This window comes from Orycteropus afer, unplaced genomic scaffold (genome assembly GCF_000298275.1).
Source record: "Orycteropus afer afer isolate SDZICR_OR568_19922 unplaced genomic scaffold, OryAfe1.0 scaffold00006, whole genome shotgun sequence".
NCBI lineage: Eukaryota > Metazoa > Chordata > Mammalia > Tubulidentata > Orycteropodidae > Orycteropus > Orycteropus afer.
Window position 1 is genome coordinate 16,341,563 of NW_006921593.1, and position 13,618 is coordinate 16,355,180.

Below are 13,618 nucleotides of genomic sequence, written 5' to 3' on the forward strand. Positions count from 1 at the left end.
CCTCCTTGGGTCTCCGAGGCGCTATCACTGTGGAAGTAGATTGCCCAATCTTCCTTATTTGGTGCTGGAAGGGCAGGTGTGCAGAGGTGAGATCTGGGATGGCTTCCTGGAGGGGGCATTGGAGCCAGACCTTGACAGTGGCACGCTTCAGAGCTCTGAATTCTGGGGTTGCGCCCTTTTACAGGCGGTCCCTGGGTGTGTAACACGGTGAGCATGCTCAGCTGCTAACCAAAAAGTTGGAAGTTCAAGGCCCCAGAGGCACCCGGGCAGGCCTGGTGATCAGCTTCCAAAGACCCGCCGCCGAAAACGCGTGGCGCAGTTCTACCCCGACCCACGTGGGGCGCCATCAGACCCGACTCCAGGGCGGCTGCTCTGGCCTCCCTCCTGTGCGACTGTTTCCCAGGGTCTCTGCGGAGGGACCAGCTGTTCTGTGCCGCATGCAGTCCCCAGTCTGGGGCAGCAGCCCTCCATGTCCCTTTGTGGGGACAGACCAGGTCGGTTGCACATCGAGCTGGGGTGCTCTCAGATGTCCCCGCTTTTCTGGAGCTTCAGCCTCTGGTCTGTGCTGTGAAGCTGGACTTCCCCGGGGCTGTCTGAGCACTGCGGCCCCGTCAGCCCCTGGCTGGAGTCCGGTGGGCGACCCTGACCCTGTCTCCTCATCGGTGAAACGGGAGCAGTGCTCTCTTCCTCGCTGGGAAGTATGAACTGAGATCCGGCACCGACGAGACGCCGGGGACGGGTCACGCGCTCTGCCAGGAGCTCCCTCGGCCACCACTGCTGAGGTCCTGGGGCCCCGGAGCCCCCAGGCCGACTTCGACACACACAGAAGGACCGTCTTGTTCCCTCTCCCCGCGTGACTCTTTCTGTTCCGCTTTCGAGAAACATCCCTGTTCTAACCCTTCGGTCCGTTTCCATCTGTTAGCACGTGAGCTCTGCGGGTTCTGCGAGGCTCTCTCACAACTTCCTGCTGTTTCTGCCTCACTTCCCTGAGCCTTTCAGGAATTTAAACTTCTCTCCTTCCCACACTGTTTCCCCCAGATTCTTTCTTCCTTGGGACCTCACTCTCAACAGGCAGCCCCCAGGGGACGCCCTCGCGTCCACGGAGGCGCCGACCTGTTTATCCTCGGGCAGGTCACTGGACTTCGTCTGGCCCTCCCTACCGCGGGGATGGCGGCGGATCCCCTGCCCAGCAGCAGAGGGTCAGACCAGAAGAAACGGGCCGCAACCTGGCGGGAACGGAGCTTGAAGGGTCGGGCGGGGCGGGGCCGCCGCTCGATGCGCTCGGTGCTCGCGCGACGCCTACTCGGCTCTCGGCCGGCCGCCCTGCGTGCTGCATACGTCGCGTTCTGAGGCCGGCGCCAGGAGCTTCACGGTCACAATCATGTCGACGGCCATGAATTTCGGGGCCAAAAGTTTCCAGCCGCGGCCCCCGGACAAGGGCAGCTTCCCCCTAGACCACTTCGGTGAGCAGCGAGGGCCGATCTCCGAGGCCCACGCCCCGGTTGTCGGAGGAGACAGGAAGCGAGGGCTTGGGGACCCCGCCCGGGCATCAAGTCCTGGCTTCGGCCTCCGCGCGCGTGTTCTGGGAGCACCCCACGGTCTCCATGACCCGCACGACCCCCTAGGAGACCAGGAGCCCCGCTAGGCGCCGACCCCGCCACCCGGGCGCTATAGCTAGACATGGACCGCGGCCGCCCCCGCCTAGGGATCCCGAAGGCCGGGCTTCCTCGGTGCATCGTACCCCGAAGACACGTCTGTCGCTCTGGGGCTTGGATGGGGCATCAGCGCTGGAAATGCTGGGAGCGCAGCTTCGCCGGCCCCCGGCGACGGGAGGCGGAGTTGGCCCGCGGGCGGAGGTTTGGGTTTGTTTCTAACCTAAGAGGCGAGACTGACGATACTGGGTCGGTTCTGGTGGAACCCAGAGGAGCTCTGGTGGTTTCTGGCTGAGACAGCTGCTGACCAGAAGGTCAGCGGTTCAAACCCACCAGCTGCGCCCGGGGTGGGGGAGACCAAGAGCCTGGCTAGTCCCTAAAGGTTTGCAGCCTTGGAAACCCAGTTGGGTCGCTGGGAGTCAAGAGCAGCTGGATGGCAGGATGTTGCTTTCGGGTGTAACCTAAGTGGGTCCCTCAGCGGGGCCACCAGCTGAGGTGGGAGGGGTGAATCCACCCAGGGGAGCCTCGGAAGGAAGGCCTGGCGCTCCGCCTCTGGAAAACCAGCCGCTGGAGACGCCGTGGCAGGGCACTTCCGCTCTGACGCACGGCGTGGTCACCAGTCGGAGCTGACGCCGCGTAACTTTGAGGGATGAGATGGGGAGTGAGACATGCTTCGTTCTTTAGAGAAAGCGGTGTGTAAATCAACCCCCTCTCACCGGTGAGGAATTCTGCAATTGGTTAAATCCTCATGATTCCTTCCTGCAAAGCTGCAAAATGCTGTTGCGGTGGAGCACTGCGGGTGCAAAACGCAGCTGCGACGGAGCGCTCTGGGTGCAAAATGCTGCGATGGCGTGTTCCAGGCCGGAAGGCGGTTTGGGTGGATAACTGGGCGGAGCCTCCATGGGAACGAACCGGAAGTACCCAGGGAGGGTCCTTGTCTTTCCCCCGATACTCTGTGATGGAATCTTATAATAAACAATCAGAGTTGGGAGACCTTTACCCGAGCTTCCCCTGCTTATTGCCTGGGTCCTGCCCTCACTGTCTTACTGCCCCTGTTCTTTCCAGGGTCTTTGGCGGCATGTTTCTGAAGGAAGCGAGGCAGGGCTGTCATGGAGGCTGCCCTGCTGGAGAAGCCGGCTTGCACTCGAAGAGGAAAACAACGTTTTCTGTCTCGTTCCAGGCGAGTGTAAACGCTTCCAGGAGAAATTCATGAAGTGTCTCCGAGACAATCATTTTGAAAATACCCTGTGCAGAAATGAGTCCAAGGAGTATCTGCAGTGCAGAATGGAGAGGCGAGTATTCCCGGCGGTTGGTACAGAGCTGCACCCCATCCCGGCCAGAGGTCGGTCCGGGAGGCCAGGACCCCCCACATACTGGCAGATAGGACACAACCCCCACACTGGCAGACAGGAGAGCATCCCCCAAGCTGGCAGGCAGGCCAGGACCCCCCCCCACACACACACACACGCACACGCGCGCCCCAAGAGGTCGTTCTGGAAGACCTTGTCCAGGCTGAGGGGTGGGGAGCTGGCAGCTGGTTTGCTTGTGAGGCCAGGCCTATTGCACTGAAAGTTCTTTAGTGATGTCGGGGCCCCTTTTCTCGAGTGACAGCATTATACGTGATTGCATTCTTCAGGGTGTTTTCTTTCCAACTTTGGGTGCTACTGGCCTGTCACGGTGGCTTCAGAGTCGTGCACCACAGAAGTGCTGACTGAGCCAGAAGCTGTGAGGAGTGTGGGTACAGTCCCTCCCTCAGACTGGGCGCTGCTTGGAATGTGACAGGGCAGACAATGGCTGTTTGAGAAGTGATGAAAGATGGATGGTCGTTCCTGTCCCAACCAGAATCTGCTAGAGTTCACTTTGCAGCAAAACTAAAGCATCCCTACCTGTGGTCCATGGGAGTTTACTCACTGTAAAAGCGAAAAACCCGTGTAACATGTAATTATGTAGCTGTTTCTTGGGTGTGGGTGGGAGGAGCTTTTGTTTCTGCCATTTGAGCTCACGAAGGAATTCTGTCTTTGGACATTTCATCAGTTCTGACAGATGCCTGCCCAGTTTAAGCCCAGCCTCGTTTTCCAGTCACAGAACGGGGTGTGTCCGAGGGTCACTGATCTCAGTGGAGGCCTCGAGGGTGAAGGGCCGTAGCAGTGACATGAGTGGTCATCCAGGGTCACCTCAGAGTCTTCACTCTGACAAGGAGCCACAGTGGCCTCAGTCCTTCCCATCTGGCAGCAGAGGCTGTTTGGACCCACCTGTGTCAATGGAGACTTGAGCTAGATGGATTTCTTCTTGGTGCCCTCTGCGGGGCAGCTTGCCTCCCTGCTGTGGAGCTGGGCTTGGAGTGGGTCACCGTTTCTCGTGCTTGGTTTCCTTACCTTGATGACCTGAGAGGTGACAGGTCCCTCACAGGGCATCTGGGAAACTCCAGCAAATAGGGTCGTCACAGCCGGTGCCCACACACTCCCCACTTTGTGCCCTCTTCCATGCGCCCAGGGAGTGGGCTGAGGCCCATCCTGAGGCCAGGCTTTGCTCAGACAGCTTCTGTGGATACAGCGTGGATCGCCAGCCTTCGGAGGCCTGCTGGGACAGGCCGAAGGGAGGGTGCATCTGGCTGGTCCACGTGGCCGCCATGTCCAAGTGGCTCTGCTGGCTGGGCCTGCAGTTCTTGCATAATGGGTAGGTAGTGTGTGAGAGGATGTGTGCAAGTCTGTGACAGATGTGTGAGTATGCTCATGTCTTTGTGAGTATGTGGGTCCTTCTGCTCACATCTGTGAGTCCAATCTGATGTGTAAATGTGTGTGCTCGCATCTGAGTGTGTGTGCACATCTGTGAGTGAGTGCACGTCTGACAGGCACAGATGTGAGTGCTTGCATGTGAGTGTGAGGATGTGCGCATCTGTGACAGATGTGTGAGTGCTCGGCTCACATCTGCGTGTGTGTGGATGAGCGTGCCTGCATCTGTGTGGGTGCACGCACGTGAGTCTATGCGTGAGTATACATGTGTGCACACGTGAGTGTGTATGTCTTATTTGGTCAGTTTTGTTTTTAAAGGATGGTGGTCCCTCCCACACCCACCACCATCTTCAGGAGGCTCGAGATGTCGGCACACCGTTTCTTAGCTGTTTCTTGTCTAACTCTTTTCCCTCTGTGCTGAAGGCCCCAGCGTTCTCTTTCCCTGCTTCTTTCTACGTGTGTCTTTTACCGTGAGAGTGCATGTTTTTTCTGTGCCTGTGACAGCGTTTTTAGAGTTGCCTTATCAAGGATTCACTCAGCCCTGAAAGTGTGGGTGTGGTGTCAGGCGTGGCACATGCTCTCACAGAGGAAATGGTAACACTGGAAGGACATTGCTGCCAGAGACAATGACGTGTGTGTGTGTGTGGTGTGGGACCTGAAAACTCAGCCCAGTCTAGTGGGTGGTGTCAGAGCACCAGCCACTTAGCCATCGAGGTACTGGCCTGGAGCTCCAGTGCTCACCAGCCATGTGGCCACGGACACGTACTCACGCTGATCTCGGTTTCTTTGCCAGTGGGTTGCTGGATTGTCCTTGGCAGGTACTGGCACAGTGCATGGTCTTCAGGCCCCAAGTGATCACTGCCGTGAAGAACATGGAATGCGTCAGCAGCCAGCTGTGGATCACGTTGAAGGCCCCCAAGAGCCTGGGGCTGTGACAGAGAGTAATCTTGTGACTTAGGTCTGTAGTGCTGCTCTGACAAATACCGCAGTGGTTGGCTTTAACAGGCAGGACTTTATTCTTTTGTGGTTGAGGAAGTTAGAAGTCTGAGTTCTTCAGCTCTGCCTCTTGTTCCAAGCCCATTGGAGCCGGAGGCTTCTCCCACCTCAGGCAGCTGGCTGCTGAGGCTCATGAACCCTACAGGGCAGGCCACCAGTTCAAGTCCAGGACTGGCATTGAAGACTCAGCCAGACGGAGAAGCCATTCTGTACACACTGGAAGCAGGCCACACCGTGAAGCCCACGCTCCGTAGCTGATAAACTGCCCACAGCAGATGCCACCACGGAGGTGATCACGTCCATTCTCCCCAAGGGGAATGACTGCACCCAGGAGCTGAGCCCCTCAGAGTCGTGGTCCAGCCAGGTGGCCCCTCCGCCTTCACTGCCACTCCAGGCCTTTGCATATGGATTGGAGAGGGCTGGCTGTGAGGTGGTCTGACCGGCTCAGATCTTTCTAGCAAGCTGGCCCCAAAGCGGGCTCTGCTCTTCTTAGTAGGTTCCCCTAGGTTAAAAAGAGACTTGAAATCATTCTTTTGGCCTTGTTATTGGGTGCTGTTCTGGTTACCTAGTGCTGCTCTGACAAGAATATACTACAAATGCGATGGGTTTATTCCCTTACAGTTTGGAGGTTTTAAGTCCAAGTTCCAAGTGCCAGACTCTAGGGGCTGGGTGAAAGCCCCTCAACCTTGGGCTTCAGCTCCGCCTCCTGCTCCTAGCCCACTGGAGCTGGAGGCATCTCTTTACTCAGACAGCTGCTGGCTACTGAGAGTGACAAGCCCAAGGTTGACGAGTAATAAGGCACAGTCCCGATACTACCAGACCACATGGCAGGCCATTAATTCAAGTCCATTAAAAGTCCCAAGGCCAGCAGATCGTGGCAGGCTGCTGAACAACGACTCAACTACATGCAGAGTTCAAGCGTGCCACAAGCTAGAGACCATTCCCCAAGGCTGCTGATTATATACAGGAGGCAGACCACGTCCCTAAGGCAGCTGCTCACAGTAGATTCCACCATGGAGTTGATTACGTCTCATGGGAAATACTACATCCATCTGCCCAGCCATTCACCAGGCCCAGCCAAGTTGACACACAGACTCAACCACCACAGGTGCCATTGAGTTGGTTCTGATGCATAGTGACCCTACAGGACAGAATAGAGGCCCTGTCGGGATGACAAAGGCCCTCATCTTCGTGGGAGCAGATACCTGTGGAGCTGTTGTGCGGGTTTGAACTGCTGACCTTTTGGTTTGCAGCTGAGCGCTTAACTTGCACCCCCAGGGCTCCTTCCTTCTGGCTGTAGGACGAGCTCAGAGCTGTAGGTGTTTTTGGTGATCTTCTTTCAGGCTGTAGGACGGGCTCAGCTGCAGGCATTGGTTCTGGTGGTCTTGCTCAGGTGCTGGGTTTGCGGCGGGCATGTCTTGGACCAGTCGTACTGGCTGGTGATGTTTCTTCCTCCCGCCACAGACGCCCATGTGCTCACATCACAGGCAGCGTGGCGGGGAGCAGCAGCTGTCATTTCAGCCTGCCCCTCCTTTCCCAGGCCGGGCTCCCCTGTGCCGGCCATGTGGACCCCAGCCTGTATGTCATGCTCTGCCCACCCGTCCAGACAGCTGCCCTTCTGAAACCCCCAGAAGGGAGTGGGCCCTCAGGTCTTAGGAAGGGGCCAAGGAGGGCTTAGGCTCTAGGTGGGGCTGGAGGGGCTCCAGACAGGTCTGAATGGGGCCACCGGTCTCTCACCTCCCACGTGACCGCTCTGCTTCTTTCCAGGCAGCTGATGGCACAGGAACCACTGGAGAAGCTGGGGTTTGGGGACCTGATTGGGGGCAAGTCAGAGGCAAGAGACAAAAGCTAGTGGAGGAAGACCTGTGGACTGCACCTGGACGCCTGGCGGAGCCGCGCACGACACCATACTGAGGGCTGCAGGTGGGGCTCCGGGGGCCCGCGGCCTGGGTGAGAAGTCGGTCGGTGTCAGATTTGCTTTGTAGTTGGGGCTGGTAGCCTGATCCTACCAGAATGAGGTTCACTGTTCTTTGTTGTAGATTCTCTCCCCCAAGATGGTGTTGTGTTTGGACAGTAAATCTGATCACGTGGCCGGGTTCGGAGGGCGCTCACGGTAGCAGCTGAGAGTGCCGGCGTGGCGGGGCAGCCAGTAGGGGACCCTCGGTCACTGGGCTCTGAGTGTCCGTGCAGTGCTACTGCAATAGAAGCCCCGACTTCAGTGTGTTCTGTAGACAGGTGGTGTCAGAAGACAGCCGTCCCCTAGCAGACTGCTTTCCTCGTCCCCAGGAGTGTACCTGCCACTGATCCCTCCTCTTACAAATAGTAGGAAGTAGGAAAGACTCTGGCTGATGGTGGGGTTTCCTGGGTGCCCTGTATCTTTCTGATAAAAAGATCGCCCCTGGTTTGTGTCAGACTGTTTTTGTGCACATAGACCCTCCTGTTAAGTGGGCCGCCTGCCGTACCTGGAAGATGAATCCTCATGCCCTGGAGTCAAAGTGTCTCTAGACTTTATTGGATAGGAGTGCCCTCCCGGTGTGTACCAACTACACTCTCTTCCATTCCAGAGGACAAGAAGCAGTGGGCTGTGGTTTTCGTTAGCACACACGAGAGCAGTGGTTCTGTGGCCAGCCAACCCCAGAATCACTGCAATTTAGACGTCCCTGCTGGCTGACCCCAAGGCAGAGTTCCTGGCATTTGGATACGTGGTCAGGTTCGCTGCTGCATGAATCATAGCAAGCACTGTTGGTCCAGGTCTGCCCCCACCCCAGCTGGGCTCAGGAAGGCGCTGGCCCTTTGGCTGCTGGCTGGTGTCCATGTCTGGCCCGTGAGGATCCTGGCAGAGGCTGGCAGGGGAGAGGAAGTCCAGGGCATGTGTGCCCGGGCGGCCACCCTGGCAGTGGATCCTGCAGCGCCCCCAGCAGGTGGTGGATGGCCCCACTCTGAGTCCCACTGCTGCTGGGGACCCCGGGCCTGATGCTGGCACGTCTGCCCTTCCCGGGCCTGTGGGTGGTGGAGGCTTCCTTGCTCTCTGCCACCTTCTCTTATGTCCGGCCCTCTGTTCCGGGCCCATGCAGCCACGTCTCGGTCAGGTCAGCCAGTGTGTGGGAGCCCTGACGGAAAGTTCATTGACCGTGCCCTCGGTGCTGCTAGCAGGTCCCTACAGCCCCTTCCGTCTGCTTGTTAGCAGCACATTGTTGCCTGGCTTATGAAAAATCGGCTTTTATCACCAAACCAAAGCAAGCCATCAAAATATTGAGACTTCCAGCGCACGCGGCCTATGGCAGCAGCCTGGAGAGCCACCCAGATGCCCAGGTGGGGGGCGGGACCACCTGCTAGAGCCCCACACAGCCAGAAGGAAGGAAGCCCCTGACCCGAGGGACCAGTGAGAACCACAGTGTGCAAGGGCGACCGTGGCTGTCTACAAGGAGCCTGGTGGCTCAGAGGTTAAGCGCTGGGCTGTGAACCAAAAGGTCAGCAGTTCAAACCCATACAGTGGCTCCGTGGGAGGAAAAAACATGGTGATCTGCTTCCATAAAGATAACAGCCAAGAAGATCCCGTGGGGCACTGCTGTGTGACGAGGGGTCTGCGGCCCCCAGCAACAGCTGTCTGAAAGAGTGATAGGTACCTTTTCTTTCTCTTTTTAAAATTGTTATTGGGATTTGGGTGAAAGTTTACAGAGCAAATTGGTTTTCCACACAGCAGTTTGTACACATTTTATTTCATGACATGGACTGCAATTCCCCACAGTGTAGCATCTCTCTTCCCACTCCCTCCCTGTGGTTACCCCTTTGTCCTTCTTCCCTGTGCATTCCCAGCCCCTGAGCTGTCTCCCTGTGCAGACACTGCCCTTCTGTTCTGAGGAGTGTACCCACCTGATAGGAGTGTTCACCCCGTGCCTGTCTAACTGTTTGGCTGGAAGCCACGGGAGTGAGTTCAATCTCAGGCCTGAAGGGTAACTAGGGGCCATAGTCTCAGGGTCTCACCAGGCTCTACCAGAGCAGCAGACCTGGTCTTTTGTGATTTTGAGTTTTGTTCCACGTTGTTCTCCCAGTCTCTCCAGGATCTCCTGCACTGATGCCCCTCTGACCGGGTTGCAGGGCAGACCTCACCTGTGGCACCTCGCAGATGGCGTTTTTTGCCAACGGGAGGCCTGTAGTGACGCTGCAGCAACGCTTACTCACTTCGTGTGTCTGGGGCCTGTTCTGGACGTTCTCGCAGTAGCTCGTCAGGCTGTTGCGTGCCTCGTAGACCATGCGCTGGGAACCAACACGTGTGTGATTGTGACGCTCAGTGCAGTGCGGTGGCCTGGAACCGAACCCTCGACGTCTCCAGGAAGGAAAAGAGGAAGCTGAGGGGACATATACCCATGGGGTAGGCAGGCAGGTGCAGTGGGAGACGAGGGCACTCTTCGGAGTGCTCCCCTGGTGCCGCTCTGACCCGGCCACGCTCAGCAGTAGATGAGCCCGGGGGAGGGGAGGGGAGCCGGAATGGACCTCGCTCTGGGACATCCAGCCAAGCGTGGAGGAGGGAGCTCGGACTGAAGGAGGGAAGGGCAGGTTTACGCCAGAAGAACTTGGCTCTCACGGACTAGCCGTCATGACACTGTTCTCACCACAGTGGGACACACTGTGATGATGAGGGCCAGACCCCTCCCCGTCAGAGAACCGTGAAGGTGTGTGTGGGGGGTGACGGGGTGAGTCCTGTGGGCTAGATGGAACGTCTGGAGTTTAACGTACCCAGATGGCTGGGTGTAGAAATGGATGAAGGAAGCTGTGTGTGCACACGCGTGTAAATACAGATCTGCCGAGGCTCTGTGCACCGAGAGGGCCTAGAAGCAGTGACGCTCCTGGGAGCGCACCCAGAGCCCAGAATTTGGGGTCCATGTCCGCCCCCCATTAAAAGGAGCCAGGGCTGCTTCTGGGCGGGGCAGGGGAAGTACAAGACAAGCCTGGAGTGTCTCCAGTCAGTAAGTGAGGAAGTACTGAAAGATGAGGGCATAGCCAGAGAACAGGAGCCGAGAGGAGGTGGCCCCAGGGCCAGATCTGGGGCGGTCTGATGGAGGGGGGCCCATAGAGTGATGAAATCCACATTGACATGGGTGCTGCTGTAAGGAAGGAACTCAACACATCTGTCAGCAGGGGGCAGGGTCTCCGTCAGAGGGGAGGGGGCAGGGCCTTTGTCACAGGGGAGGCGGGGCAGGGCCTCCGTCGGAGGGGAGGGGCAAGATCTAACTGACAGTTGATCAGTGCAGGAGCTTGATGGAGGCAGGAAGCCACCAGGTGGTAGCAGCTGGGTGCTGCAGGTCACAACTGAAGGGTGCAGGAGAGCTGGTGAGGGTGACATGATATGAGACGTGCAAGGGCTAGAAGGCTCTCCCTGCAGGACACTTGTGACCACATGAGGAAGACGATCGTTTCACAGTGGAGACACTCTACCCAATCAAGCCACCAAGGTCCACAGGCCCTTGGCATTGCTGGTCTTCGGCCATGACCTTACCCTCATCGTGCAAAACTGCTAGGCTCACCCAGACCGAGGCCCGCGCTGCACGATAAGCAAGCAGGCTTACCCAAGGGTCACAGTCACCACCTCGGATTGCACGGGCTGAGGGGATGCCAGGGAGCCCTGGGCGGCTCATTGAAAGGGTGGCGATTCAGACCCTCCCAGCAGCTCCCTGGGAGAACAGCCCAGCAGTGTGCTCTGTGAGTATCACAGTTTAGGGAACTCTCTGGGGCATGTCTCCCACGTCACGTGGGGTCAGTACAAGCCCGAATCAACCAGACAGCATCCAGCAATGACTGGAACAAGGAGACGTCAACTGAACGCAGCGTGGGCCCTGATGGGACCCCAGGCCGGAAAGCAGATGGTCGTGGGCCAGTTGACGGAACTCAGTGAGGCCCCCGGAGCGGGTGTCGTACTGCATGCGTGTTAGCCTCCTGGCTGGTCGCCGTGGCTGCTGGGCAGCTGTGTGACGCCACCAGCAGTTAGCAGCAGGGCAGATGCGCTCCGTCACAGCCGCCTGCCGTGTCCAGTCTGACACGGGTCCACGCAGTTGCTTCCTCCGGGGGCTCTCCTGGAGAATGCCTTGCCGTTCCCGTCTCCCAGAGCTGCCCACTTTCTTGACTTGTGGTCCCCTCCTGTTACGGGTTGTGTCGTGTCCCCCACAGATGTGCTGTAAGTCCTGTCTCTGCCTGGGGTCATCACTTCTTGGCCATGGGTTGTGTTGGAGGTCTCCCAGGAGCAGACACTCTTCCCCCAGAGATGACGGTGCCCCCGCGGGAGCTGGTGCCCTGAATCCGACTGGGAGCTGCCTCACCGGTGGGAGTTAGCGTCTGCTTGCTAATGCTGTCTGTCTGACGTGTCCTCTCCCGTCTAGCCCTGGGGAGCTGTGTGGACCCCTGGACCCGCATGCCAGGGAGGCCGGTATGGTGAGGCTGTGTGCTTCGGGCCTTTGTTCTGGGTCATTTTCTTTAACAGTTTCATACAAGCACATGTTATTTTTATAGAAACAATACAATCTTCCCTTTGAAAAACGTGGCTGTGTTGAGTTATAAGGTTGTATCATCTGAGCTGTGTGCCTGGGGCTGTAATGCCGTCTGTCGGACATGGTACAGCACGCTTAGTCTCTCTTCAGAGGGGGCCCGGCTGGTTCACATCTTGCCGTGTGTCACGTGTGTACTGGCGGGCGTTCCACAGAAGGCCCAGAGCCGGCGTGAGGATGGAAATCAGCCATTGAGAAAGCCCTGTGGGTCACAGTGGTCCAATCCACAGCCTGTCTTGGGCACAGCTGCACAGGGATTCACCACGAGTGGGGTGAACTTGACGGCGGCCATCACCACCAACAGTGACAGTGACAGCACACTGAGACGTCACAGGCCTGGGAAGGGGCCTTGCCCAGGTGATGGGAGCGGTGGGTCCAACTCTAGAATGCTGTTCCCAAAGCCAGTGGGCCAAGGACACGGTGGTGTCCTGAATGAAGGCAGGCAGCCACTGTCTGCGTCTGCTACTGCCTGTGGTAGCTGTCCCCACGGCATTCCGATGACCCAGATTGGATGTGCAGAACCATGTGCAGGAAGGATAATGACACTCTGGAACCAGCAGGTGGCTGCAGGTCCAGCCTTGTCTTGGCCCCAGGAACCTGTCAGTGTCCCCGTAACGGGGCTCTAGCCGGCAGGCCCAGACATGAGAAGCCCTCAGCTGAGGGTGGCAGGTCCTCAGCGGATCCGTGAACCCAGGAAAAAAAAGCAGAACAAAGGGGGCATTTCATGTGCCACCGAATTACAAAGTCGACGTCATGGAGGCGACATTCACTCCCAGCAACCTGTAGGACAGAGCAGAACCACCCCACACTTTTCCTGAGTTTCTCAATATGGAAGCCGAGTGCCCTGTTTTTCTCTGGAAGAGTGGCTGGTGGCTTCAGACCTCTGCTCTTTTGGTTCACAGCCGAGTGCTTAACCACTGCACCACCAGGGCCCCTCCGTGTTACGTTGTTATTGTTGTTATGTGCCGTCGAGTCGGCCCCGACTCATAGCGACCCCTCCTTGGGTTTCCGAGGCAGTATCACTACGGAAGTGGGATTGCCCAACCTTCCTTCCGAGGAGTGGCTGGTGGGTTTGAACCGCCAGCCGTCTGGTTAGCAGGCAAGTGTCTTAGCCACTATGCTACCAGGGCTCCCCTCCATGTTATAGTGGCCCAATAAAGTGGGGGTGAGGCGAGGAACCCCTCGCAGGGACTAGAATCACTTTGTGCTCCCTCGCCTGCTGGACATGGGAAACGTGGTGGGTGGCGCCCCCTGCTGGACAGCGGCAGAAGCTCCAGAGAGGGCGCTCTCCGAAGGGGTGTGGCCAAGGGGATCCCTGCAGAGCGGCTGACTCCCAGGGACAGTGTTGAGTTTGGAGATGAGGAACAGGGCTGTACTTCCCTACGGGCCCCCAGCTCTCCCTAACAAGACAGCCGGGCTCTGGGGGCACCCATAAGCCTGTGAGCCCCTCTCTGCCTCCCTGCCCTGTACCCCCACGCTGAGTCTGGGAGGAACAAGAATCCCAGGCCCTACTCAGCCCAGGTCAGCAGGGGCAGGTGTCCACTGAGCGTTAGCCCTGTGTGGGACGGTGAGAGGTCACAGCTCTGCCCACGGAGCTCGTCCTCAAAGGGCCAGCTGGCCAGGACTAAGGGTGATTCCAGGAGGCCATCCATCCAGGGCTTACTGAAGATAATTCAAAAACAGTATACTGACAGAGAAT

General features: G+C 57.9%; 1 protein-coding gene across 1 annotated transcript; it reads left to right on the forward strand.

Moving 5' to 3' along the window:
* The first annotated feature begins 1,381 nt into the window (after window positions 1-1,381).
* Window positions 1,382-7,232, forward strand: LOC103198936 (cytochrome c oxidase assembly protein COX19). Its single transcript, XM_007943145.2, has 3 exons — window positions 1,382-1,463; window positions 2,833-2,948; window positions 7,152-7,232. The coding sequence occupies exons 1-3, from the start codon at window positions 1,382-1,384 to the stop codon at window positions 7,230-7,232; spliced, it is 279 nt and encodes a 92-aa protein (XP_007941336.2).
* Window positions 7,233-13,618: the final 6,386 nt, after the last annotated feature.